This window comes from Myodes glareolus, chromosome X (assembly GCF_982192425.1).
Source record: "Myodes glareolus chromosome X, mMyoGla1.1, whole genome shotgun sequence".
Lineage (NCBI taxonomy): Eukaryota > Metazoa > Chordata > Mammalia > Rodentia > Cricetidae > Myodes > Myodes glareolus.
In genome coordinates this window covers 132,211,594-132,237,412 of record NC_142053.1, presented here as the reverse complement: position 1 = coordinate 132,237,412, position 25,819 = coordinate 132,211,594, and the positions used below count along the sequence as shown (strand labels likewise).

The following is a 25,819-nucleotide window of genomic DNA, read 5'->3' as shown; positions in this document are numbered from 1 at the left end:
GAACGATCCACGCGCGCCTATTAGGTGAACTCGCGAGAGGTGTGGTGTGCGCTAGAGGCGTTGGAGGCGGACCAGATCCGCGCTGTGGGGTGGACGTGGGCGGGCAAATTAAAACGCTCAGCCCAATGGAAAAGAAGGGATCAGGTGCCCGGGGCCACACAGGTCGCCGGGAATTTGGCGGTGCGAGCCAAGGGCGGAGTTTGAGAAAGGGGCAGCGCTCAGTGAGTAACGGAGGAGCGGGGGGGAGGGGAGGCTGAGGAGGGGAGGGGGGAGATTGGCCAGCCTCGATGGCCGGGTGGAAAGGGGGCGGAGGCTTGGAACTGGCGGAGGGAGCTTGGTTAAACGTTAGGCATCTGAGAAGGGGGTGGGGTCTAATGGATTCTGCTCGAAAGGGGCAGTCTTCTGAGCAGCGGGACACGGTGAAAGGATCGGGTCGAGATCAGAGGGTGTGGAAGGTGCGGGTTCGGCCCTATAGGAGGTGGGGTTGAGTGGGTCTTTAAGGGTGGTGCCGAGGCCACCGCAGCCTGGCCTGGCAGTCTAGAAGGGTCTGTGATTGTCGGGGGAGATAGGCTGAAGAGAGCAAGTTGCGGAAGCCAAGCATTCCGGGCGAGGACTAGAGGTATGAAAGGGTCTGGGAAGTAGAGGGGTGGGGAGCGGTGATTGGAAAGGGCAGGTCTTAGAAGAGCCGGGTTGAGCCTGGGATTACCTTGTTTAATGAAAAGGCAAGATGAGGAAGGAGAATCGTATAAAAGCAGCGAGGTCCAGGAGAACGGAAGACACCAGGTTTCCTCTGTGGCAGAAGATGGCCTTGAGGGGCGGGGTTTAGAAGGCACTGGTAGGGAACAACGTGAAGGATGCAATCTAGAATGGGGGCGGGGCCTGGAAAGGGTTAGAGATGTGGGGTCCTCTGGATACTCCAAGGGCCTCATCACCAACCTACACCACTGCTAGAGCCGTTCCAGGAGCGAAGGCCCTTCAGCCATGAGCTCCACCGGTCAAGATTCTTCTACCAGGCAGCGAAAGAGTAGACACAATCCCCAGTCGCCCCCTCAGGACTCCAGCGCCACCTTGGTGAGGCTCCAGCCCGGCCCTGATGAGGGGGGGAGGGAAAGCCAGCCAGCCATGTCCAGACTCTCATCTTTCTCTCTGATTGGCAGAAGCGAAGTGTTAAGAAGGGTACTGTACCCCACTCCAGCCCCAATCTAGCAGAGGTAAAGAAGAAAGGGAAAATGAAGAAGCTCAGCCAAACAGTTGAAGAAGACCTGATCGTGGGGCTTCAAGGGCTGGTGAGAGAAGCCTGGCTGCAGTTTAGCCTTCTTTACCAAACAAAACAATGATTTTCCCCATCCTGGACAGTATGCAGTGTTTTCTCTGATTGGGGACCTGAGTGAATCTCTGTTTCTTTCTTTGCCCCTGCAGGATCTGGACCCTGAGACAAGAGTATTGGTTGGTACTGGATTGGTGTTTGATGAGCAACTAAATGACTTCCACTGCCTTTGGGATGACAGGTGAGGCTGGGACCTCCAGATTGTCCCCAGAGTAGAAAATTTACACATTTGCCTCCCCTCCCCCAAGCAAGAGTGAATCTCTTTTTATTCTGGCTCATAGTCTGGAGGCAGATGATTTAGGGAGGTGGCGATCATTCTTGAAAGAGTTTTGTTTTAAGCTGACACATCGATAAAGTGCCAAGAGTTGGTGATGTATGTGAACAAAATAGAAAAATCCCTTTTCAGCTGATTGGTGAGTATGAGGGGAGGTCATTAAACAGCCAACAACAGTATTAAGGTGTTTTTTTTTTTTTGGCTTTTCGAGACAGGGTTTCTCTGTGTAGCTCTGACTGTCCTGGAATTCACTCTGTAGACCAGGCTGGCCTCGAACTCACAGAGATCCTCCTGCCTCTGCCTCCCAAGTGCTGGGATTAAAGGCGTGCGCCGCCACCACCCAGCTAGTCTTAAATCTTTGATGATCGTCCTGTCTTAGCCTCCTGAGTGCTGAGATGACAGGCATGAGCTACCTACCACACTTGACTAGAAGTATTTATTAGAGGGCCCTAGACTAGTTAGCCTGCAGAGTCACAGAGTCTCCCTCAAGGAAGAGACAGTTATGCTGAAATATATTTCCCATCTGCTCTACTTTCCGAAAGATTCTGCTTATTCCTTTTGGCTTTATGTCCAAAATATATTCGCTATCTGACTCTCATTGATCAGTCCCTGCTTCCAGTTTCCACATTGAAGCCTAAAAAATGTTTCAGATGATGTTCCCCCTCCTTAAAATACTTCAAGGACAGAGCATTGCTCTTAAGGTAAAGTCTTAATTCTTTCTCCCAGCCTCTAAGGTTCCACGTGATTTGGCTCCACGTCACCCTTTGTGACCTAGTCAGCCAGTCCTCATTTGCTTCAGTTCACTTCACCGACACTGGTCTCCTTGCTGTACTTTCGGCATGCCAGATACCCTCTAAGCGTGGGTCTTTACTCTTGACTGATCCCTCTTTTAACTTTCACAACTGTTGAGACTCTCCCATCTGATCTTTGATGTCTTACCAGCCTCTGTGATGGTCTGTTAATCATTGCACTACTATTTACAAATACAGTAGCTCTCTCCCCGATCCTGACCTAAAACTAACTCGTGATGTCAAAAGCTTTCATTTATGGTCTCCATTTGTTGAGGAGCTAGGGATACAGCAGTAAACCAGACTGCCTTCAAAGCCATCAAGAAAAGTGTCAGAGCAGGGCTATGCAGAGTAACTGAGCTGGAAGGGAGAGCAACGTTTGAGGGGAAGGGGTGTTTCCATTTTTTAATACAACAGCCAGGGGAGGCACTGCTGACGTTTGAATAAAAATACCAGGGGAGGGTTATTAAGGGAGTGAGCCATGGAGTTATTACGGAAAAGAGTGTTTTAGGCAAAAGATATTGAAGTCTACGGACCTGACTGAAAGGTATGTATTCAATTGAAGAACAAGGAGACCATTACAGGTGAAACAAAGTGAAGGATGCGGCATGTGACAAGAAACAGGGTCAGAAAAAGGATAGGGACACGGTTTTTAGGGCCTTTCAGCTCTAATAAAGATTTCGGCTCCTACTGGGAATGGAGTAAGAGCTACAATAGGGTTGTGACTTTTCACCACTGTCTGACTGCCGTGCACAGAAGGGGCTGTTGGGGGGAGGGGGTGTAGAAGTAGGGTGGTTCTTGAGACGGTGACGTGACAGACAGCTAAGACGAGCTTCTGCTGGCATGCGGTAGCGGGGAGGAAAGTGTAAGACTTCAGATATGACAAGAGGAAAGAAAGGCTAATGGCACAGGTAAGGGGTGAGCAGCTATGGGAGGCGAGCTGGGAGGTGTGGCTAAAGCAGATGTGGTCCCTAGTGTCTTACTTGTCTGGGTGGGTATGTGACTGCATCTTCACCTCGCCAGTTTCCCTGAATGCCCTGAGCGGCTCCATGCCATCAAAGAGCAGCTGATCCTGGAGAGCCTGCTGGACCGCTGTGTGTCTTTTCAGGTGAAGTCCCCCAACATGCGGGTGGTGGGCAGGGACCTGGCAGCACCTAGGCATGACCTGTGCTCCAGCCCCTTTATTCCTCATGTCTCCCCAGGCCCGGTTTGCTGAGAAGGAGGAGCTGATGTTGGTTCACAGGTGAAAACTTGGGAGCTTGGTAGGGCGGGAGGAGGATGCCTTCACCAGGACAGACTGAATGCTTTGGGAAAGAATCCCATAAACTCTGTGGCTGGCCTTGGGCAAGTCCCTGAGCCTCTCTAAATCTGTTACTGCTCAAAAACCTAAGTTCCAGCCAAGTGTGATGCTGCATGTCCATAATCTCATTACTTGGGATGTGAAGACAAGACAATCAGGAATTCAAGACAAACCTCAGCTATATAGCAGGTTCAGTCTGGGTTACATGAGACCCTGTCTGAAAAAGCCTCTAATCACCCTAAAGAAAAGAAATCTCAGTTTTTCAGGAAGGTCAATATGTGTGTCAGGTACCTGACAGCATCTAAGATCCTAAGCCTGTGATGGGCTAGTGTTCTTATAATCTGGTTAGTTAACTGATGGTGAATGTCTGGCAGAGTGATCAGGAGGCTCCTAGGGGCCTGTAGAAACTCAAAAGAAGAAGCCTGGTATAGTGTGGTTCACAGAAAACTAGCTTGGCAGAGAGTATCTGAGTTGAGCTCCAAGAGGCAAAAACGGGGGTGAATCCAACAAAAATAAGAGCCGAGGTAAGCTAGACGAGAAATAGGAACCGTGGCCTACATCCCAACCGATCCCCTAGGTTGATTGGAGGTCTGATTTGGCCAGAGGCCTGGTTTGTAGAAGGTATGGCTGGGGAGGGAACAGGGCTCTCAGTCCTATCCCCTATCTTGTGTCCCCAGCCTGGAATACATTGATCTGATGGAAACGACCCAGTACATGAATGAAGGAGAACTTCGCATACTAGCAGGCACCTATGATTCCGTGTATCTGCATCCGGTATGCATGAGAACTGTGAGGTCAGGGTGTGGCAGCAATTCCGGGGTCTCCCATGTCTGTGCCAACTTCACTGTGGGAAGAAAGCTAAGTAGATAGGCCAGTCCTTTCTCATTCTTTCTCTCTGGCTCTCCACTGTCTCTAGAACTCATACTCATGTGCCTGCCTGGCCACAGGCTCTGTCCTCAGGCTGGTAGATGCGGTCCTGGGGGCTGAGATTCGGAATGGCATGGCCGTCATCAGGTAGGACTCTCAAGCATTTGACTTCTTACATTTTTATTTCATTTTATTTTATTTTTTTAAGACAAGATTCCTCTGTCTAACCCTGGCTGTCCTGGCACTGGCTCTGTAGACCAGGCTGACCTTGAACTCACAGATTTGCCTGCCTCTGCCTCCCAAGTGCTGGGATTAAAGGTGTGTGCCCCTGCTGCTTCTTACATTTAAAAATAATCTTTCTACGTAATGGTGCTTGGAGGTAATACTTTGGAGGTGGAAGGATCAGGAATTCAAGGCTATCTTGAACTACATAGTAAATTTGAGGCCAGCCTAAGCTACATAAGTTACTTTCTCAAAAAATAAAATCCTTCTCTCAAATGTGAAATGTGTTAGCTCAGGTACTATGTCTTCATATGGTCGAAGAGTCAAATGGCATGAAGGGGAATTCAATAAAAATTCTCTCTCCTATCCTTGGGGATGTGCTCCTGAAAGTTAGTCATTGTAACCAGTAACTTCTGTGTCTTCTCACAGATAGTTTTGTGAGTAAGTAATAAGTATCATAGTTCACTGATTCACAGGTATGTGTTTCTTTTCTATCTGGAACATCTTGAAATCCAATGTAGCCAACAAACCATGACATCTCAAATTTTAGTCAATAGCATTTTCTGTTTTGTTGTTGCCATGGAAAATCATAGAACATCTTGTCACAGCTGATCTAGAACTGATAAAATGCAGAAGATGGCCTTTGTCCTTCTCACTCCTTTTTTTAATCACCAATGGTAGAAAGCACACAATTCTCTCTCTCTCTCTCTCTCTCTCTCTCTCTCTCTCTCTCTCTCTTTTTCTCGGTTTTTCAAGACAAGGGTTTCTCTGTAGCTTTGGAGCCTGCCCTGAAACTCACTCCGTAGACCAGGCTGGCCTCAAACTCACAGAGATCCACCTGCTTCTGCCTCCTGAGTGCTGGGATTTAGGACGTGTGCCACTACCGCCTGGCTAAAAGCTTTTTTTTTTAAGATTTATTTATTTATTATGTACACAGCATTCCTTCCATGTATGCTTGCATGCCAGAAGAGGGCGCCAGACCTCATTACAGATGGTTGTGAGCCACCATGTGGTTGCTGAGAATTGAACTCAGGACCTCTGGAAGAGCAGTCAGTGCTCTTAACCTCTGAGCCATCTCTCCAGCCCCCTAAAAGCTTTTCCTTAACAATATGTGTTAGACCTGAGATGCCATTGTGAAATATACTCTTTTGCGGGGGTGAGGGGAGGGTGTTTAGACGGTTTCTTTGTGAAGCAGTCTTGGCTTTCCTGGAGTTTGCTCTGTAGACCAGGCTGGCCTTGAACACATAGAGATTCTCCTGCCTCTGCCTCTGCCTCCCAAGTGCTGGGATTAAACCACTGCCCGGTGGTGAAATATACTTTTTAAGTTAGGCATTCACATGCTGGTGGGCATTTTGGTTTCAGTCATTTGCTGCTTCAAACTAATACCATAGTAAATAACAGTGGAACATTTATGAACATATCAATTTTTACTACATAGGTTTCACCTAAGGCCATGTAGCAAAATGGCTGGGTATGAGAAAATATGTGTGGACAACTTCATTTTCTATTTTTTGAGACAGGTGTTTGAGCTATATATTTTCTTGCTTCAGTGTCTTTGAGTGCTAGGATTACAGGCATGTGCCACGATACCAAATTGGTGCATGACTATATTCTCTTTGTTTCTTTCTCTTTTTTTTAGACAGTCTCCCTGTATTGTTTTGTTTTGTTTTCCAGACAGGGTTTCTCTGTGTAGGGTTTCTCTCTGTCCTAGAACCAGCTCTGTGTAGGCCAGGTTGCCCTCAAACTCACAAGAGATCAGCCTGCTTCTGCCTCCAAAGTACTGGGATCAAAAGTGTGTGCCACCTGTGCCTGGCATATGGGTACATTTTAATGGTTATTTTAAAATCTTTTTTGGTGAGAGCATTGGATTGGGGGTTGTGAAGCTTCAGAAGCCACAGTTACTCAGTTGCTGGCAGATTCACAGAATCTATGCTGGAAGAATTGGGAGTGTAGGAGGAAGATTCCCAAACCTGTAGCCTTCCCTTTTCTGCTTAGGCCTCCTGGACACCATGCCCAGCGCAGTCTTATGGATGGGTATTGCATGTTCAACCATGTAGCTGTGGCTGCCCGCTATGCTCAAAAGAAGCACCGCATTCAGAGGTCAGCATCAAATGACAGATGGAAAGGGGGTACCGTGGTCTAGGTTGTTCCTCCATATTTCACTTGATCCCCTGTACAAAACTCCCCTCTCTCCTGCTCACAGGGTTCTGATCGTGGATTGGGATGTGCACCATGGTCAAGGAACGCAGTTCACCTTTGACCAGGACCCCAGGTATATCCCAAGTCCCACCCTAAATACTGGACTCCTGGCTAGTTGTTAGGCCTAGCCATAGGTGTTAGGAAGAAGGGAAGGGCATTCATGTTCTTTAGTTGGCCGGAACCGAGGAAATGCACTGCTTCCTGGTTGTCTGCTATCTCCTAATTTTACTCTGAAGCAAGAACTGTGGAGTTCTCATTTTACAGATGGTGAAACTGAACCTGACGTTACGATGTCGTGCAGAGAAGTGAAAGAGGTGGTTTGACTTATAAGTATTGGGAGATCTTGTTTATCAATTTACCCCCGAGCTGGAGTGGACCTCAAATTAGTACTTCGTTTATATTCTATTATGACAGTACTTCAAACTGTTCTTTAAGGTTAAATAGGAAGCTGGCAAGATGGTTCAGCAGGTAAAGGTGCTTGCCTGACAACCTGAGTTTGATCCCCAGGACCCACATGGTGGAAAGACAGAGAACCAACTCCTGCAAATTGACCTGCATATACATACCATAGCATGCGCGCGCAAGCACACACACACACACACACATTTAAAATAAGTTGACATTTTAGGTTTTAGCCTCATAGATTTTTTTGCATATGTAAATAGTCACCTTTATTAATAATATACTACCAATGGGATGATTCTCCACATGTTCATTGGCAACTTTATTTCATCTAACTATTGGGGATACATTTACCATGTTGGTGCTACAAAAGCATCTTATTCTTTGTAGAGTATTTCATTGCATGGTTGTACTTCTGGTCAGTTAATCCTGGGACATTCAAGATACTTCCCAGTTTTTGCTATTATAAACAATTCTACTATGAATAGTATTAAAAAGTATATAATTTACATCTTTAGGTATATCTGCATAATGAATTTCTAATAGTGAATTGCTGAGTCAGACAGATCAATATGTTTTAAGGTCTGGTACATGCTGCCAAACTTTATTCCAGAAGGGTACCAGTTTAGTTTTCTATACTTGCCTATAGAAAACAATTAAGTCCTTGCCACTAGGGAGTATTATATTGTAAGTAGTAGTTGTTTTATGTGGCCTTCCATCCAACTAATTACATTACTTGTGCTCTTGTGGCCCTTGGTCCTATCTAGATGCTTTTTTCTTTACTTTCTTTTTTGCTTTACTATTTTTCAGCACTTGGGGCTGATGATAATTATATTTTTCGCTTCTTTCTGAGTTATCTGTTTTACTCTCTGAAAGGCTTTCGGATCTTCTCTTTTTCCCATATGGTATCCCACATGAACTCTAGGTCCTGTTAACTCCTCTTTAGCAGTGGGTTGGTATTTTACATCTGCAGCCTTACACCTTCTGTCTTTGCACATGTTCTTATATTAGAGCTTTGATAATTATTTTCTCTGTTCTCTCAGACTCCTATTAGATGTTAAACCTCCTGGCTTGATCCTTTATGGAATTTTGTTTTGTTTTGATTTGAGTTTTTTGGAAGAAAAAAAGGCGTCTAGCTGAGACTGGAATCTTAACTCTGTATATAGCTAAGGATGACCTATTGTTTTTAAGTGATACTCCAGAGCCAGGGCAAGTATGTAGCCGTCTGGGATAATAGTTCCTTCCCCTCTGCCCATGAAGTCCACATGCTGACAACAGGTCTCAACTCTGCCTCCCCCACATGGATGCCAGGGAGCCCAAGACCTTTGCCACATCTGCCCCTCTAAATGAAACTCTTTTGTGTCTCTGCTACATAGTTTCATCTAATCCACTTTATTCTTAAAGTTGTAACTTAATTTTTATTTCTCTACTCTGCCTTTTCAGTTCTGACTTCCTGCTCTAAACCCTTAATCCTAAAAGATTGTCTGGACTTTATTACTTGAACTCTTGATTCTCCTGCCTCCACCTTCTGAGTGCTAGGATTATACCATGTGCCTCCAGGCCTAGTTTATATGACACTAGAGATTGAGCCCAGCGTCTCATGCACGTTAGGCAAGCATTCTACCAACTGAGCTACCAACATCCCCAGCCCTGTGTGGCTTTTTAGAAATAAATCTTTTTGAATTTATGTATATGGCTATTTGGCCTGCATGTTTGTCTGTGCCATGTGTTTGTCTAGTGCCCTTGGAAGCCAAAAGAGGGCCTTGAATCCCTTGAAACTTGATTTTCAATTATGAGCTGCCATGTATGCTGAGAATCAAATGCAGTTCCTTTAGGAGAACAAAAATCCTCCTAATTGCTGACATCCCTCCCGCCCTATATGGCTTATTTCATGTTTTCTATCTCTTTTTACTTTTGCTCAGTATCCTGAGAGATGGCCTCAATTCTGTTTGTAAATCCTCCCTCCGAATTATGTACTCTTGGTTTTTTGTTGTTGTTGTTTTGGGTTTTTTTTTTCCTTTTGAGATAGGGTCTTATAGTGTAGCCCATACTGGCTTTGATTCTTATTCTCTATAGTCCAGGCTGGCCTCCAACTTGAGATCCTCCTCTCTCAGCCTACCAAGTGCTAAAACTGCAGACATGTGCCAACCTCTCTAGCTAGACATTGCTTTGATCAGCACAACATTTTGTCTCTCTCTTGTTTTTATACCCTCTCGCTGCTGAGCTTGTTTTTATAAAATAAGAAGTAGAACCGGGCGGTGGTGGCGCACGCCTTTAATCCCAGGACTCAGGAGGCACAGGCAGGAGGGTCTCTGTGAGTTTTACAAAGTGAGGTCCAGGACCACTGGGACTGTTCAAAAAAGAACCCCTGTCTCAAGCAAACAAAAAAAGAAAAGGAAAGAAAGAATGAATTAGAAGTGCCCTAAACATTCTACGTCCTTCCATTCCATATTGTCATGTCTCTTCATTCTGAGGCTAACTGAATTATCTTCTTGGTTCTTTTTTTTATATCAGTACCTTTCCTCAAATGTCTACTTTTGGCTATTTATACCTCAAATTGAAAGGCTGGTTTTGGGGCCGTCATGAGATTACTGTGCTGTGCTATTTCTAGGTCTGTGTTCCTAAAAAGCATTTCCCCAGAATGGAAATGGAAACAGAGGATGTCTGCTGATACAAATCTCGTGTTTAGGGACTGTGGGAAAAGATCCAAGCACTAGGCTGAAGTTTGCAAATACCAGGAAAAAAAAATGCCTTTTTTTGGGTGGATAGAGGGCATACATCTTTGATTTAATTTTATTATTATGTGTATGTCTGTATGCCTAAGTGCATGTATGTTTGCCATGGGTATGCATGACTCTGCAGATGTAAGAAGAAAGAGTCAGATCCCCTGGAACTGGAGTTAAAGGTGGTTGTGAGCCACCATGTGGGTGTTTGGAACTTAACCGGGGTCTTCTACAAGAGCAGTAAGTGCTCTTAGGCAACATCTCTTTTTTTAATCCATCAGCCTTGATAAAGGTATATGTCACATCCCTTGGATCTGGAGTTACAGATAGGTGTGAGCCGCCATGTGGTTGCTGGGAACTGAACTCAGGACCGCTGGAAGAGTAATCAGTGCCCTGAACCACTGAGCCATCTCTCTAGGTCCTCACTTATTTTTCTAATCTAATCTGTCTCCTTCTGTCATCTCTACTATTTTAATACTTAACTAATTTTTCTGTTTTTATCTTCTTAAATTTTGTATTCTTTATTTTGTTTGTTTGTGGCTTCCTGGATTAAATGCTTCAACATTAATAAATTCATTGGCCATTTTTTCATCCATATCTACACCCACTACTCTACTACTATTTTATTTCTGCATAAATTCTAGAATGCATCTTTTAATTAGCAATTATTTTTTAGAAAAGGTATTGCTCATTGAAGGTATTGCTCAGTGGTAGAATGGTTTTACACAGTTTAGATTTGGGTTCTATCCCCAGCATTTTTAAAAAAGCATTAACCTCAGTATCATGTCTGAGAAAGTAAGCCCTGGTTGTCCTGGCACTCACTTTGTAGACCAGGCTGGCCTTGAACTCACAGAGATCCGCCTGCCTCTGCTTCCCAAGTGCTGAGATTAAAGACGCACACCACCATACTTGCTGTTTTTCTGTTCTCTGAGGGAGAGTTCTTGTGGAGTTGGGTTTCTTCAGGTCTTTGCTTATTTACCCCTGAGGGCACTTACTCTCCAGGAGCTTTCTCTTCCCTGCCTGCACGTAAATCTGTGTGAAGGTGCCACATCCCCTGGAACAGGAGTTACAGATAGTTGGGAGCTGCCATGTGGGTGCTAGGAATTGAACCCAGGTCCTCTGGACGAGCAGCCAGTGTTCTTTACCTCTGAGCCACCCGTCCAGCCCCATCATCATGCATTTCTACCCAGAACGTGTACATGTGTCTTGTCAGTTTGCACCTGCAAGTTTTATCAGTCAGAACATTTTCAGCATCAGTTTTGTGTGTTGGTCCCTCTCGCCCCTGTGGGTACTTTCTCACCTATGAAATAGCAGTAGTAGAGGTGACTCTGTGACATTAAGGAAAAAGGACCATCCTCACGGACTTCATGACAGCATTTTCACTTTAGCTCCACACTCAAAACCAAGCCCCATCTTTCCTCATTCCTGGCCTCTGCATCTCCTATTCTTTCAGTGGAATCACTAGGTTCCCCAGCATGGACTTGAGGCTCTTTTCAGCCCAAGCTGGCTTCTGCAAATAAGTTCCGCCAAGACCCCCATGGACCTCCAGTGCCGTTATTACCTTGGGATAATAACACTGGTGGGGGGAGCAATGAGAAGACATGACCTAGAGTTTCTTACAGGGTCATCATCGCCCAGGTTCTTTGGTCAACTCAGTAGCTCTTGAGACCTTGGACTTGAGTCTGAAATTGGGCAGACACTGGAGCGGCAGCAATATTTAGTGACAGGAGGGTTCTGCTGGGAGGTCAATGAGTGTGTAGAAAAAGTGGGCAAACCACTGGGGGAGGATTAATGAATGGGAAAGTGAATAAATTGGTGAATGAATAGAAGGGTAAATGAATAGAAGACTTGAGAACTGAAAAAAACTTATGAGAAGGACTGAATGGTAAAAGCAGCTTGTTGGATAAATCCCTGCAGCTGTAGGTTGGGAGCCTTAAGTTTGTCTCTTTCAATTCCTTTATTTTTTTTCTATGCTGGGGGTTTAGTTACCACATGCTATGCAACCCCTCAACATTTCTTTTCTCTGCCTCTAGTGTCCTTTATTTCTCCATTCACCGATATGAGCAGGGTCGGTTCTGGCCCCACCTTAAAGCTTCTAACTGGTCTACAGTAGGTTTAGGCCAAGGCCAAGGATATACCATCAATGTACCTTGGAACCAGGTCAGTGTCTTCCAATGTAAAGTGAGCCTAGTGCTGCCCTCCCACTGGCTCAAGAAAGGTGACTGATTGTCATAGCATGTTTCTGTGTCTGCAGGTGGGGATGCGGGACACTGACTACATTGCTGCCTTCCTGCACATCCTGATGCCAGTTGCCTTTGAGGTCTTGGAGAGCCAGGAAATTTGGGGGTGAGGGGCAACACTGAAGGGTGATGCTCTATGAAGGCAGGTGTTCTCACATAGTCTGTTCTTTTCCTCAGTTTCAGCCTCAGTTGGTCCTGGTGGCTGCTGGATATGATGCCCTCCAAGGAGACCCCAAGGTAAGGCAGGTTCTCTGGGGTATTTTCAGGTTCAAAGGAGAGTATTCTGAGCTTCATGTTCCCGCAGGGAGAAATGGCTGCCACTCCAGCAGGATTCGCCCACCTGACCCATTTGCTCATGGGTCTGGCAGGAGGCAGGTTGATTCTGTCCCTGGAGGTAAGTGACTCACTTTTATCTAACCCTGTAGATAAAAGGCTTAGAATTTTTATATTTTTTATTGTTTGTATATACACATACATACACTAAGCCACAGGTACCATCATGAGTGGTGGTCTGAAGACAACTTGGGGGTTGGTTCTCTTCCATCATGTAGATTCTCTTTGGGGATTGAACTCAGGTTATCAGGTTTGGTAGCAAGCCCTCTTATCCTCTGATCCATCTCACTGACCCACTTGAAGGCCTAAGAACAGATCTTTTGGACCTTGGGAATGGAGTTAAAAAGTAGAATGCTTATCTGATATATGCAAGGGATTCCATTCTCAGAACCACGAAAAACAAAACAAGAACTTTCATGTATATAAGAAGTCCCTGGGGGCTGAAGAGATACTTAGTGGTTGAGAGCACTTGCTGTTCTCACATAGGACCTGGGTTCGATTCCCAGCATAGTGGCTTGCAACTATCCATAACTCCCATTCCAGGAGGTCTAACAGGGACACACATTCACACATGCAGGCAACACATTCATAATCTTAAAGCAAAGAATTGATTTTTTCTTTTTTTTTTTTTTTTTTTTTGGTTTTTCGAGACAGGGTTTCTCTGTAGCTTTGGTGCCTGTCCTGGAACTAGCTCTTGTAGACCAGGCTAGCCTCGAACTCACAAAGATCCGCCCGCCTCTGCCTCCCGAGTGCTGGGATTAAAGGCGTGCGCCACCACCGCCCGGCTGATTTTTTTAAAAAAAATTTAATGGGATTATTTTGGTAAAGTTGTTCCTTGCTCAGCCTTACTACTTCATACGTCTTTGTGTCTCTATAATCACTTTACATCGCTGTCCAATGAATCAAATGATGTCACCCTTGAAATTTTGTGTCGCTTCACATAGTACGTGCCTAAATATTGTTACTGTTATCAATATCCTTCCCTGGTAATATCTGACCCTCTGCTTGCCTCCCCCAATAACTCTTTCCCCAGGGTGGCTATAACCTCCATGCCCTGGCTAAGGGTGTCAGTGCATCACTCCACACCCTTCTTGGAGACCCTTGCCCCATGCTGGAGTCCCCTGGTGCACCTTGTGCAAGGTGAGCCTGGGAAAATGGGAAAGGAGAGCCCTTATTGCCTGCCTGGGGCCATTTAATCACATTTCTGCTTCTCCCACTTCCAGTGCCCAGACTTCGATCTCCTGTACTCTAGAAGCCCTTGAACCCTTCTGGGAGTTCCTTGTGAGATCAGGTTGGGAATGGACACCATCAGCATCAGACATGGAATGAGCTATTGGGGCTATTCTCTTCCAGATTTCCTCTTGCTTTCCTTGGATGCCTTGGTGGGGAGGGCTGTGTGGGTTTTAGGTCTTGTCTGGGCCACATTTGTCTCAGAATATGATGGGATCCAGATTCAGGAAGTAGGGTGATCTGAGCCCCTCTTTCTAGTTGAGCCCCGGGAGGAAGGTGAAGTGGAGGAAGACAAGGTAGAAGAAGAAGATGAGGAGGGCCGCTGGGAGGCTGCTACGCTGCCACTGGATACGTGTAGGTGGCCATTGCTGCAGGATCGCACTGGGCTGGTCTATGATGAAAAAATGATGAGTCACTGCAACCTATGGGACAAGTATGTCATCAGAGGGCTGGGTTAAGTGGTGGTTGAATCACTCACCGCAGTCACTAAACCCCTGCTTCCCTCCTCCCCCCCACCCCACGCTATTAGTCATCATCCTGAGACACCTCAGCGCATCTTACGGATCATGTGCCACTTGGAGGAGCTGGGCCTTGCAGCACGCTGCCTCATCCTACCTGTGCGGCCTGCCATGGATGCTGAGCTTCTTACTTGCCACAGGTCAGACCCTGTGCTGGGGTGGACCAGGTGCAGGACTATAGGGAAGTTTTAGGAGTAGGGCCTAGAGCTCTCCTCCAAGGTGGGTAGAGCTACTGCTCACCTAGAGAGGTCCAAATTCTTATCTGGGGATATGCTTGTGGCTACTTGTTCCTCTGTCTCTCCAGTGCCGAGTACGTGGAGCGGGTCCGGGCCACAGAAAAGATGAAAACCCGGGAGCTGCACCGCGAAGGTGCCAGCTTTGACTCCATCTACATCTGCCCTAGCACCTTTACCTGCGCACAGCTTGCCACAGGTGCTGCCTGCCGCCTGGTGGAAGCTGTGCTTTCAGGAGAGGTGCGTCTTCTGTGGGAGCCAGTGCAGTCGGACTGAAGAGATGATGAGTTCCTGAGATCAGGTCCTGAGGAAGTAGAGAGGACCACCTACCCCTACTTAGGAGGACAGAGGCAGTGGGAGAGGTGCACCCCAGAGTGGGTACCCTGGTAGCTAGTAGAGAAGACAGGAGAAAGGGAAGGGAGGAATGGAAAGGACAAGAGTGAGGGCCAGAAACCCAGTCTCGCTCTTCTCCCTCTGCAGGTTTTGAATGGCATTGCAATAGTGCGCCCTCCAGGACACCATGCAGAGCGGGATGCTGCTTGTGGTTTCTGCTTTTTCAACTCTGTCGCTGTAGCTGCTCGCCATGCCCAAGCCATTGCCGGACGTGCCCTGCGGTAAGGGCTCTCCAGAGACCCCAAAACCTGACCATGGAAGAAATCTGGACACTGCTTTCCCATCAGTCTTACTTGGCAGATCCATGGTACAGCCCAGGAGCTTTCATAGAAACAAGCAGGGGTCCACTGGGCAGCACTTGACCACAGACGGGACAGGAGGCTTGTGTTAGTGTCGCCAGCTCATTCATTCATTTAGATGCTTAATAGACTAGGATCCAGGGTATTACAGCAACATTCCTGAGCCTTAACAGGTCATTCTAACAGAACCCAAGCCTAGGTTCCCAGTGCTTACTCCAAAAGACTTAGGGTGTGGCATGTGACAGTAGCCAACCAGGCCTAGAGTTCTATTCTGTAGTCAGTCCTCAGAAGCGTCTAGGACCTAGCCTCAAGTACTTGTTTTGGCTCATAGTAAAGCCCTTAGAAACCAAGATTGGGCTTTCAGTCTTAAAATGCTAGCCAGTGCTTTCTCAAGATACCCATAGTCCTGCTACTCGGTAACAAATGCTTCCGAAGACCCCAGGAGTCTAGCTAGCCAGAGCCCTCCTTCTCCTAGGGCTAAATGTCCCAGACTGCTAAAAGGAGCTGTTTCCCTCCCCCAGGATTCTGATCGTAGACTGGGATGTTCATCATGGTAATGGAACTCAGCACATGTTTGAGGATGACCCCAGGTGAGGGATGGGACGATGATCAGGAGTGTGCTGTGGGAGGGTGCTGAACCATCCTTTCAAGGCTGTTTGGAGTCTTTAGCTTGTCATGGCCACCTTCTCATTTTATTCTCTCCCTGGCAGTGTGTTATACATGTCCCTGCACCGGTATGACCGTGGCACTTTCTTCCCCATGGGGGATGAGGGTGCCAGCAGCCAAGTAGGCCGAGCCGCAGGTACAGGCTTCACTGTCAATGTGCCCTGGAATGGACCCCGCATGGGTGATGCTGACTACCTGACTGCCTGGCATCGTCTGGTACTTCCCATCGCCTATGAAGTAAGGCTCAGGTCATTATGTGACATATGTATAGATGGCAGCACTATCTGCCTCCTCAGCATGTGTGTTTGACTACCAGGTGACTGATCATATGCTGGCTGTTGGGACAGGGGTGGCAGTGATGTCCTTATATATCTTTCTGACCATGCATATATGACTGTGTGTAAATGCTCTCTCTGTATGACGTTTTATATGTGAGCAGCTGTCTTGGCTGTATGTGTATGTATGTGTGTGCCTTCTGGATATCTCTGCCATCATGAGTGCATGGTTGTAAGTGCATCCATGAGATGCTGTCTATGTGTAACTGTGTGTACAAGGGAGGCAGGAGATGAACACATGTGTGTAATGTTGCTCAATGACTGTTATTTTTATGTGATATGTGTAATGCTGTATGACACTGAATGCTGCTGCATTGTGCTTGCCTGAGAGAGACCCTCTGAATGTGAGAGGCTGGACAGAGATCATCATCCCTGTCTGTTGGACTGGGTCTGGATGTCTCTGTGTTGGGTCTCTCTGAGTGCTCTGACTCAGAGGTGGCCTAGCTGTATGTGAACTGGAGGCAGAACCAATGGCATATGTATGACTGACTCCGTGAGGACGCAGCTCTGCAAGTCTGGGCTCAGGAGTGTGCTTAGGTTTGCATTCTGTGCTCAGGGAGCAGAGACTACCCTTTGTGTCTGTGCAACTATGTGTGAGTGATTGCTTCCTGTGACCATGAACAGGGCGTGTCTGACCATTCTAAATGTAGTGACTGTGCTGTACATCATTGTGCCTGTGCACAGGTGGCCGTGTCTTATTGTCCCCATGAGAAACCGAGTATATGTGTGTGCCTGGTATGATTTGCAGCCCTGCCAGTGTGGGATTGTAAGATTGCGAGTGGGGGTGTATGACATTTGTATTAGTATATATTATTTGTAGAAAAGCCTGCATCGTGCCTGTGTGTCCCATATTTGACCCTTGTGTGTGTGAGAGAGGACATGTCTCTGTCTCTCCTTTTCTCTTGCCACTATCTCTTGCCATCTGAGTCTCCATGTTTCTTTGTCTCTGTGATCCATACATCTCATGACTCTACCTCATGCCCCCTTCTGTCAATTTATAGTGTTTACAATATCTTTTTTTTAACTTTTACTTCTGTTATGTGTTTGGGTGTTTTGCCTGCATATATATCTATGTATCACATGCATGCCTGGTGCCCACGGAAACCAGAAAAGGGCAGCAGAGTTACAGACAGTTGTGAGCTGCCATGTGGTTGCTGGGAATTGAACCCTAGTCCTCTGGAAGAGCAGCCAGCTCTCTTAACCTCTGAGCGAGCTCTCCAGCCTCTGTCTTCCAAGATTGTGAGTTTTTGGCAGGTATACCCTTATCTCTAAGAGGCTGGCCATGTCTGTTTCTGCTGGATTCTTTGTCTTCCGCTCCTTATTTTCAGATCTCTGTGCTCACATCCTCTGGTTTTGAACTTGCATTTTCATGCCTTCATTTGCCCTCATTCTCATCACTTACTGCCTACCTAAGCCTTTATGCCCATGTTTCTCTTCTGATTTCTGCAGTTTAACCCGGAACTTGTACTGGTTTCCGCTGGCTTTGATGCCGCCCAAGGGGACCCACTGGGTGGCTGCCAAGTGACACCTGAGGGTTATGCCCACCTTACTCACCTACTGATGGGCCTTGCCAGTGGCCGCATTATCCTCATCCTAGAGGTAACTCTCTTTATCCCTCTTCCCAGGGTGGGAGGGAAGTTTGGAAGAGTTGGCTCTGTTGGTCTTTCAAGTTTGCTTGGCAAAACAGCACTGTGAGGCAGTCTGTTTAGCTCATTTCCGTCTCAAGGTCAGGGGATCTAGCTGGCTGTGATGGCGCATACCTATAACCCAGCACTTGGGAGGAGGAGGCAGGAGGATGGGGTCATCCTCAGGTACATATTAAGTTTGAGGCCAGTCTGCACTCTATGAAACCCTGTTTCAAAAGCCTTACCCCTACCCAAAAAAAAAAAAATCAGGGAATTGAGTGGAATAGTAAGTAGTCTGTGGTCACAGATTTAATAATGGCAGAATTGAGACTTGAACATTTGCCTCTGGGGGGCTGCTGTTCCCCACATATGAATTGCTCCTAACATGTTAGAGAGACAGTAAATTCACTGACCTTTTATAAGTGTCTGGTGCCCCAACCCTTGTTCCTGGGTTTCCTGATCTACAGATGGGGCCGTTTAATTATGGTGGCATTCCTGGTGTACAATGTGTGCTGGAAAGATGTTCTGTCATCTACTGTTACATCTTTTGAACATTAACTTAACCGTCTCAGCAAATTTGGCTGCCGTTTTTGTAGATGAGGCCAGTAAGTCCCAGAGAATCTAACTGGGACTTATGTCCCATTTAGGTCTGCACAGTATTTCTTATGGAAGGTTAAGGGTGTTGGTTAGGGACAGAAAGAGCTGCTGCTTGTCTGGCGTGTACCAAGGCCCTAGGCTCAATTCCTTGCTCACACCCACAACAACATGAACTGTTTGGTGAGCCCAGGTTTAAATATCAGCCCTGCTTCTTCAATTGCTGGGACCTCAAACAAGTTGTCTAACTGTGCTGGGCCTTGCTTCCCATATGTGTAAAAAGAATAGAAAGAAGTTTCGATCAAGTAGGAAGAAACTCAAGTTAGGGGATCACATAGAGAGAATATTAGTTGTTCCTGTCCCAGGTCACAACAGGGACTCTTTATGGATCTGCCATGTTCATTTGTGTGGGTCAAATCTGTGCTTTCTGTGATGTGAGGTCAGAGGTTCCTGAACACTGTGAAGATACGTATGGCATAAGGGCACGCTTCTGTGTAGATTAAGCATCTGTCATTGTGAGAATTGTATTAACATGCATAAAATATTTAAAATTAGGTCTAGCTCACAGTAAATAATAAATGTAAGCTCTTGTTTAATAATACTGTTACTAGTATTGCTATTGTTGTCTTACACTTGACAGCACAGTTTACATTCCCCCAACAGCCACCTCGCACAGTTAGTGCTCCCCAGCGTACAAATGTGTGTTACACTCATTTTTCTCTGGTACCACCTTCTAGAACAAGGAGGAGAACAATTTGGAGAGCCATGATATCTAACCCTCAATTCCCCGATGAACCCTCATTATACCCTTCCCTCTCTTTTACAAAGGGTGGATACAACTTGGCATCCATCTCTGAATCTATGGCTGCCTGCACCCATTCCCTCCTTGGAGACCCACCACCCCCTCTTACCTCGCTGCGACCTCCACAACCAGGAGCCCTGGCCTCAATCACTGAGACCATCCAAGTACATCGCAGATACTGGCGCAGTTTGCGGATGATGAGTGAGTGACCGAATGGTGGTGACACAATGCCTTAATCCAGCACTCGGGAAGCAGAGGCAGGCGGATCTCTGTGAGTTTGAAGCCAACCTGGGCTACAAGAGCTAGTTCCAGGACAGGCTCCAAAGCTACAGAGAAACCCTGTCTCAAAAAATCCAAAAAAAAAGAAGAAAATGTAAGAAAAATTGAAAATAATAAGGGAATTCAAAAAAGGGAGAATAAAGGCAGGAGAGGGGGTGGTATTCACACTCAAGTGCCTTTTCCATCATTCTAGGGATGGAAGACAAGGAAGAATGCCCCAGTTCTAAGCCTGTCATCAAGAAGCTGCCCAAAGCAACCAATCCTGTGTCACCTAAGGGAACGGCTACACCTTCTGGAAAGGTTCCAGAAGCAGGCATGAGGAAGACTGCAGCAGCAGCAAAAGAATCTACGCTAGGCCATAGTAAGTCAAAGACAGCTAAGGCTGTGCTTGCTCAGGGCCAGTCCTCAGAACAAGCTGCCAGAGGAGCTTCACTGGATCAGGCCACCTCAAAGGAGACCTCTGTAGGAGGAACCGCAATGGACCAGCATGCCTCAGCAGAGACCACAAAAAATTCGCCTAGCCAGAACACCTTCGAGGATCCTGTGGGAGAAACTGAGCCAATCCAAACTCCCCTAGCCTCATGCGCAGACAAGCAGACCACAGAAGCTTCCCCTGTGCAGGGAGCCACAGCCCAGCAGTCCCCTGGCCAGCTCACTGAGAGTCTCAGCACTTTAAAACTAAACAGTGCAGCTCTGGTAAACTCTGCCACGCCTGGGAAGAGGGTGGGGAAGTGAGAACTGGGCATTCTCAAATACGTCTTTTCCTTCTGTTTCTAGGAGACCCAAGAATCTGAGGAGGGCCTTCTAGGAGAAGCAGCTGGAGGGCAGGACATGAACAGCTTGATGCTGATGCAAGGATTTGGGGACTTTAATACCCAGGTGAGCTCAGGGAGAGCCTGGGGTTCTGGCTGCTGCTTGTCTATTCACGCCTCCAGATAGGAGCACATGATGTATGTGGAGAGGTGGAATCTTTTCCTTACTCGGTTTTACCTACTCACTCTAGGATGTCTTTTATGCTGTGACCCCACTATCCTGGTGTCCCCACTTGGTGGCAGTATGCCCCATTCCTGCAGAAGGCCTGGATACGGCCCAACCATGTAAGACCTGTGGGACACTCCAGGAGAACTGGGTGTGTCTGACTTGCTATCAGGTATGGAGCAAGAGAAGGGAATTGATCAGGTAGAAGCTGGCCCAGCAGCAAACTTGAGCTGGTGCGGCTCTCACACGCACCCTTCCACCACAGGTGTACTGCAGTCGCTATGTCCATGCCCATATGGTCCACCACCACGAAGCCTCTGAGCACCCACTAGTCCTCAGCTGTGTTGACCTGTCTACCTGGTGTTATGTCTGCCAGGCTTATGTCCACCACCAGGTGAGCCTGGGCAGGCTGTTCAGCCCATGGACACTGGGCCCTGTCCCCTCCACCTCATATCCCTTCTGTCATTTGGTAAGAGGAGAACACAGAGTTCTTTGCAAGGATGTCCTGTGGGTATTTGCAGGGATCCGCAGAGTCTGTGATCTACCGCAGAGCGGTAGCTGAGGGCTTTAGTGGTAACAGCCTCTTTGTGGTTACAGTAGAGCCACCTTCACTTTCACCTACCTTGTCCCCGCTTCTTCCTCAGGATCTCCAGGAAGTGAAGAGCGCTGCCCACCAGAGCAAGTTTGGGGAGGACATGCCCCACTCACACTAAGTCCCAGAACATGCTGTTGCCTTCTGAGGCTCCAGACAGCAGCTTAGTTCACTGTAACCTGTACCTTGGATGAGGGTGGCCTCACTTGAACCCATCCTGAATATCCTTTGCAAGGTGCTTACTTAAATGCAGATTCTTTTAAAAGGACTCTAATGTTCAGTTGTAAATCTGTCCTGCTCACTGCCTGCTCGAGGAACATTACTCTTCTACCCCAGAAGGAAGGAGGGACAACTTAGTGGCCCTAAGAAGGAGCTGAAATCACAAGGATGACATGGAAGGGTAGAACTGGCAGTTACAGCAGGCTTGCATATTTAATAAAGTTTAAGTTGTTACAAAACCTGAAGACAGCTTTTTTTTTATTTTGAAAAACCCTTCATTCCCAGCCAGCACAGCTGACAAAAGGGAGGGGAGAAGAAAGCTGCTGAGTGGAGGGATTGTCATCAAGCCAACTGTCCATCCATCGCCTCCCCCCCGCCAAAAAAAAATCTAAAACTGAAGCAGGCAGCTAGATTGGCTCTATTGGAAACTAAATAATAGAATTTATGATAAAATGATTACCTACCACAGAATAGGAGTCTCATCAGGCATGGTGGTGGCACAAGCCTTTTATCCCCAAACAGGGGAGTCAGAGGCAGGTGGAGTTCTGAGTTCAAGGCCAGCCTGGTCTACATAGCAGAGTTTTAAGAAAGTCAGAGCTACTAAAGACAAAGACAACTAAAGGGTCTCAGTCTGTCCCAGCTGAACTCTAGGGTGAGAAGACTGAAAACTTTCAGGAAGTAGTGTCGGTGTCACTGTGTCTGCTTGCCTGTCACTCATTGACTTGCTGGGTGAGGGGAAGCTTCACTCTTAACTTGGATGTAGCAGTTATGGGGTGGCATCCCGAGGGGAAGGAAGACGGCAGTGCCATTTACCAGAGTTGGATAACTGAAGGACTTTTCTGGACTTTAATTCCACATCTGAAAATTGCTTTGGCTGTTATTTAGGAATTTTGTTGATTGCCTCCTTCTGATCCCAGAGACTGGGCTACTCAAGAAGACGGGCAGCTCTGCACCCCACCCCTTTTAGATAGTATCTCCTATGAGTCAGACTGATTTCACACTCTGACCCTGGACATCCTTTTTAAATTTATTTGTATGAATGTTTCGTCTGCATGTAAGTCTCTGAACCATGTACATGTCTGGTGCCACAGAGGCCAGAAGAGGGTGACAGATCCCCTGGAACTGGAGATGGTTTTGAGTCATTGTGTGGGTGCTGAAAATCTAACCTGTGTCCTGGAAGAGCACCAAGTGTTCTTAACCCCTGAGCCATCTCTCCAGCCTTAACCTTGTACTTTGGAGCCTTCTGCTTCCACCTCCCTGATGCTGGGATGACAGCAGGATGCTACTTCATATGTTTTAGGCAGCGCCTGTCTGCTTAGCAAGCACTACCATTTGAGCTAAGTTGCAACCCAGTTGAGTTCCTTTGGGGAAGCATTACAGATATTCCACCTTACTTGCTCAGAATTCTAGCCTAGGATTGTCATAGCTGCAAGAGAGTCTGAGGGATTTGTAACTTGCACTTCCGCCTCAGATCAGGTTCTTTCTGTTCTTATAAAACAGCACTTACTCTGCAACTGTTTCCCTTCATGACAGACACAACTACCCCAGAGCTACCTAGAAACCCAACTGAAGTTATAAAAGTTCTCTGGGTCCAAAACAACAACAAAAAAAAAAACACTCACAAAATGGTTTCCAAAATGTTGTTTTCCAGGTCAAATCCTGTACACACACAAATGGCCCAAGCTGAACCAACCCTAAAGCAAGCACTCCAGACGAGGGAGGGGCGGGCCTGAGAGGGGGGTGCTGTGTAGAGAGGGGCAGGTGGAGGTCCCGCCCACATTTGCTCTCCACATTGTGCGATGGCCTAGGGGAAAGGCGGGGGTCAGGGGTCGGGCAGGTGGGAGGGGGCAAACCCACATCTCCGCCCTCTGCCGCTGCTGGGGGTAGGGAGCATCCTAACCCCCAGACTGTCCGGCCAGAACAGCCTGCCGCCCCTCAGCAGACCGCCACTCCGGGGACACAGGTAAGCGGAACGCTGGCATTCCTGGTGCAGACATCTTTTGGCGCGGGGTTCCAGGGGCCCCTTCCCCGTCCCTGCCTTTTGGAGTGAGCCTCACACTCTGCACTCGCTTAAGTTTCACCTTAGTCGAGTGCCTGTGCTGAGCGGGAAGCAAGGCTGTTTCTTTAGGTGGGAGGAGGAGAAAGGAGCACCAGGGCGCTACTGCCACCGTTCTAACTTGAGTGGAGGAGCGAGTGCGGGGTAGATCAGGGTCGCCCTCCCCCAACTCCGAGCTTTACACTTCACCTGTCTCAGACTCGGGAAAGTGCAGAGATCAGGCGAGTTGTCCAAGCTAACCCTGAGAAGGACGCCACGAGCTCTCTTATTTGAACCAAATCGGTGCCCTTCCCTCTTTGACCCCGTGTGCCCAGCCTGCTTCTGCTCGCCTTCCTGGGGCTCCTGCCTTCCTGGGTCGGAGATGCGAGTTCAGAAGATTGGTGCAAGCGGCTCAAAGCCGGTGTCCACAGGGTTCACAGAGTTCTCTGGGGATGCTTCAGCAGCACTCCACGGTTTAGGGGCTCTGTGTAAGTTAAGCGGAGAGCTGAAGCGCCAGTCTGTGATGTATCTACCGTTCCTACCGAGGGGCCCGGGGCCAGTCCCCTCACTCTTTTCCCGTTTCTTGGGAATAAAAGACCTGGAGACTATATAGCCCTAGCCTTCCTGAGGTATCACAAAGATGAGGTTGAGTGGCCATATTGGGGGCTCACTCGGCCTCCCCCAAGCTCCTACCATCACTGTGCTAATCGCTAGCACCTTAGGGAGGCGCCCTTCTCATACTTATTCCCACCTCTGGTCACAGCACCCCTAGATTTGCAGTTGCTCTAGCCCCAAATTTAATAGTCATTCTTTCCTGCCCCTCGTCTTTTAATCTGGAAAGGAAGCTGTTCGTTTCCACCAGAACCTGACTCTCGTTTCCACCTGTTCGACTGCCACCACCAGCACCACTACCCTAGTCCCTGGGTTCTACTATTTGCATCCTGGTTCTTTCTCCAAGTCTCTACGGACTTTTCCCTCTCTGGGTCCCTAAACACTGCCCTACTCCAAAGCTCTGTTCTCTGCCCACCTTTCTTCTTACCCTGCATCCCTTTGTGGGTTAGCACTTCCAGTGGCCCCTTTCAAGGATCCCTCCACCTAAGACCTTCCCCTGCCACCCCCATCTCTGTTCACTTCCTCTAACGCTACCGCTACCGAATCTGCTGGGGACCCCTGGAGCCCACCACCTGCCCCCAACTGCCACCCCTCCCAGTTTCTAATGAAATGTGTGGCAACCACCGATTCCGGGTCTCCCTCGGAAGGCCCTTCCCCAACCGGATATGGAGGTGCATTCAGTGAGCTAATGACTTGCTATTAATAGCTAACACAAATTGAGCACCTGCTGTGTGCCTAACCTCTTCTACTATGGAAGATAATTTCCTTACTTATCATATTTATTGACCCTCTTTTCACTAGCATTGCTCCAAGACCCCAGGGGTTGAGTCTGTTTTTTGTTTTCGGTGCCATATCAATGCTTGGCATACATGAAGATTTTTTAAATTCATTAATATTAAATAGTAAAATACCTAAAATCAATTGACTTATCTGGTGCCAAACAACGTGAGATTATAGGCAACGGTGTGGATTATAAAATAAAATGTGAAAGTAATGTTCAGTTCACAGCAGTTAAGGTTGTTTTGTTTGGGAGTGCTGCTGTTTTGAGATTTTTGTTGCTGGTGGCGGTGGTTTTGATTTTGGAGTCAAGGTCTCCCTTTGTAGCCCTGGCTGATCTGGAACTCACAGAGATTCACCTGCCTGTGCTTTCTAAGTGCTGGGATAAACCTGTGCGTCAATTAACATGGGCTCCAGTGAAAACTCAGCCTGCTAGGTTTTCCCAGCAAGCATTAGCACCCTCTGAGCTGTCTTGCTGGTCCTCTGCCTGATTTTGTATTATACTGAGGATCAAATCCAGAAATTTGTGCATGCTAGGCAAGCTTTCTACCAACTGAACCACATCCCCAGTTTTTTGACTTTCTGTGCCTATTTATCTATGTCCCTGCCTCACACAGGTGGTTACTAGGCTACATGATTTGGTTTGCCTTTTTCTTTCTTTCTTTTTTTTCTTTTTTTCTTTTTTTGAGATAGGGTCGGCTCCTAATGTGTTTTGTAACCGAAGCTGACCTTGAACTTCTGCAGTAAAATGTTCTTTAGAACATAGACCATAGACCCCTTGGGTGGGAAAGTCCCAAGCAGCCATTCAATCACTAGACAGTCACTACTGTGCTAAGCTGGGGTTCAAAGACAACCAAACCAAATCAAATCCCACTCTCCTTGTGCAATGGAGAGAGAAACTTTTTAAACATTCTCAAATTCAGCTATAGTAATGGCTCCACAGGAGCTGCTGGGTGG

General features: G+C 47.3%; 1 protein-coding gene and 1 long non-coding RNA gene across 13 annotated transcripts in view; one reads left to right on the top strand and one right to left on the bottom strand.

The window, feature by feature from the left end:
• Positions 1-829, bottom strand: part of LOC125417818 (uncharacterized) — a 96,227-nt gene extending 95,398 nt beyond the window's left edge. For all 10 annotated transcript variants that reach the window (XR_015737016.1, XR_015737018.1, XR_015737019.1 and 7 more), the window contains exon 1: positions 707-829. This is a non-coding gene — a long non-coding RNA (uncharacterized LOC125417818). The remainder of the gene's footprint in view (positions 1-706) is intronic.
• Hdac6 (histone deacetylase 6) lies at positions 65-21,683 on the top strand. Of its 3 annotated transcripts, none has more exons than XM_087902946.1 (29): positions 65-221; positions 952-1,071; positions 1,158-1,286; positions 1,420-1,508; positions 3,413-3,497; positions 3,592-3,632; positions 4,367-4,463; positions 4,606-4,703; positions 6,774-6,878; positions 6,982-7,050; positions 12,136-12,262; positions 12,357-12,422; positions 12,520-12,579; positions 12,647-12,736; positions 13,709-13,815; positions 13,899-13,966; positions 14,164-14,338; positions 14,435-14,563; positions 14,728-14,896; positions 15,137-15,270; positions 15,870-15,938; positions 16,059-16,251; positions 17,799-17,948; positions 19,397-19,571; positions 19,843-20,345; positions 20,427-20,528; positions 20,653-20,799; positions 20,893-21,021; positions 21,272-21,683. In XM_087902946.1, the coding sequence occupies exons 1-29, from the start codon at positions 126-128 to the stop codon at positions 21,338-21,340; spliced, it is 3,591 nt and encodes a 1,196-aa protein (XP_087759072.1). In that variant the 5' UTR covers positions 65-125; the 3' UTR covers positions 21,341-21,683. The 3 variants fall into 3 exon arrangements, with proteins under 3 accessions (XP_087759072.1, XP_048317317.2, XP_048317319.2); XM_048461360.3 differs by lacking the exon at positions 65-221 and adding an exon at positions 344-455; XM_048461362.3 differs by lacking the exon at positions 65-221 and adding an exon at positions 462-619.
• Positions 21,684-25,819: the final 4,136 nt, after the last annotated feature.

Excerpts from the sequence above, each read along its gene's own strand:
- Hdac6 (XM_087902946.1), top strand. The coding sequence starts at position 126 with ATGGAAAAGAAGGGATCAGGTGCCCGGGGCCACACAGGTCGCCGGGAA. Across the intron at positions 4,464-4,605 it reads ATTCCGTGTATCTGCATCCG|AACTCATACTCATGTGCCTG; the intron begins GTATGCATGAGA and ends CACTGTCTCTAG. Across the intron at positions 21,022-21,271 it reads AGGCTTATGTCCACCACCAG|GATCTCCAGGAAGTGAAGAG; the intron begins GTGAGCCTGGGC and ends CTTCTTCCTCAG.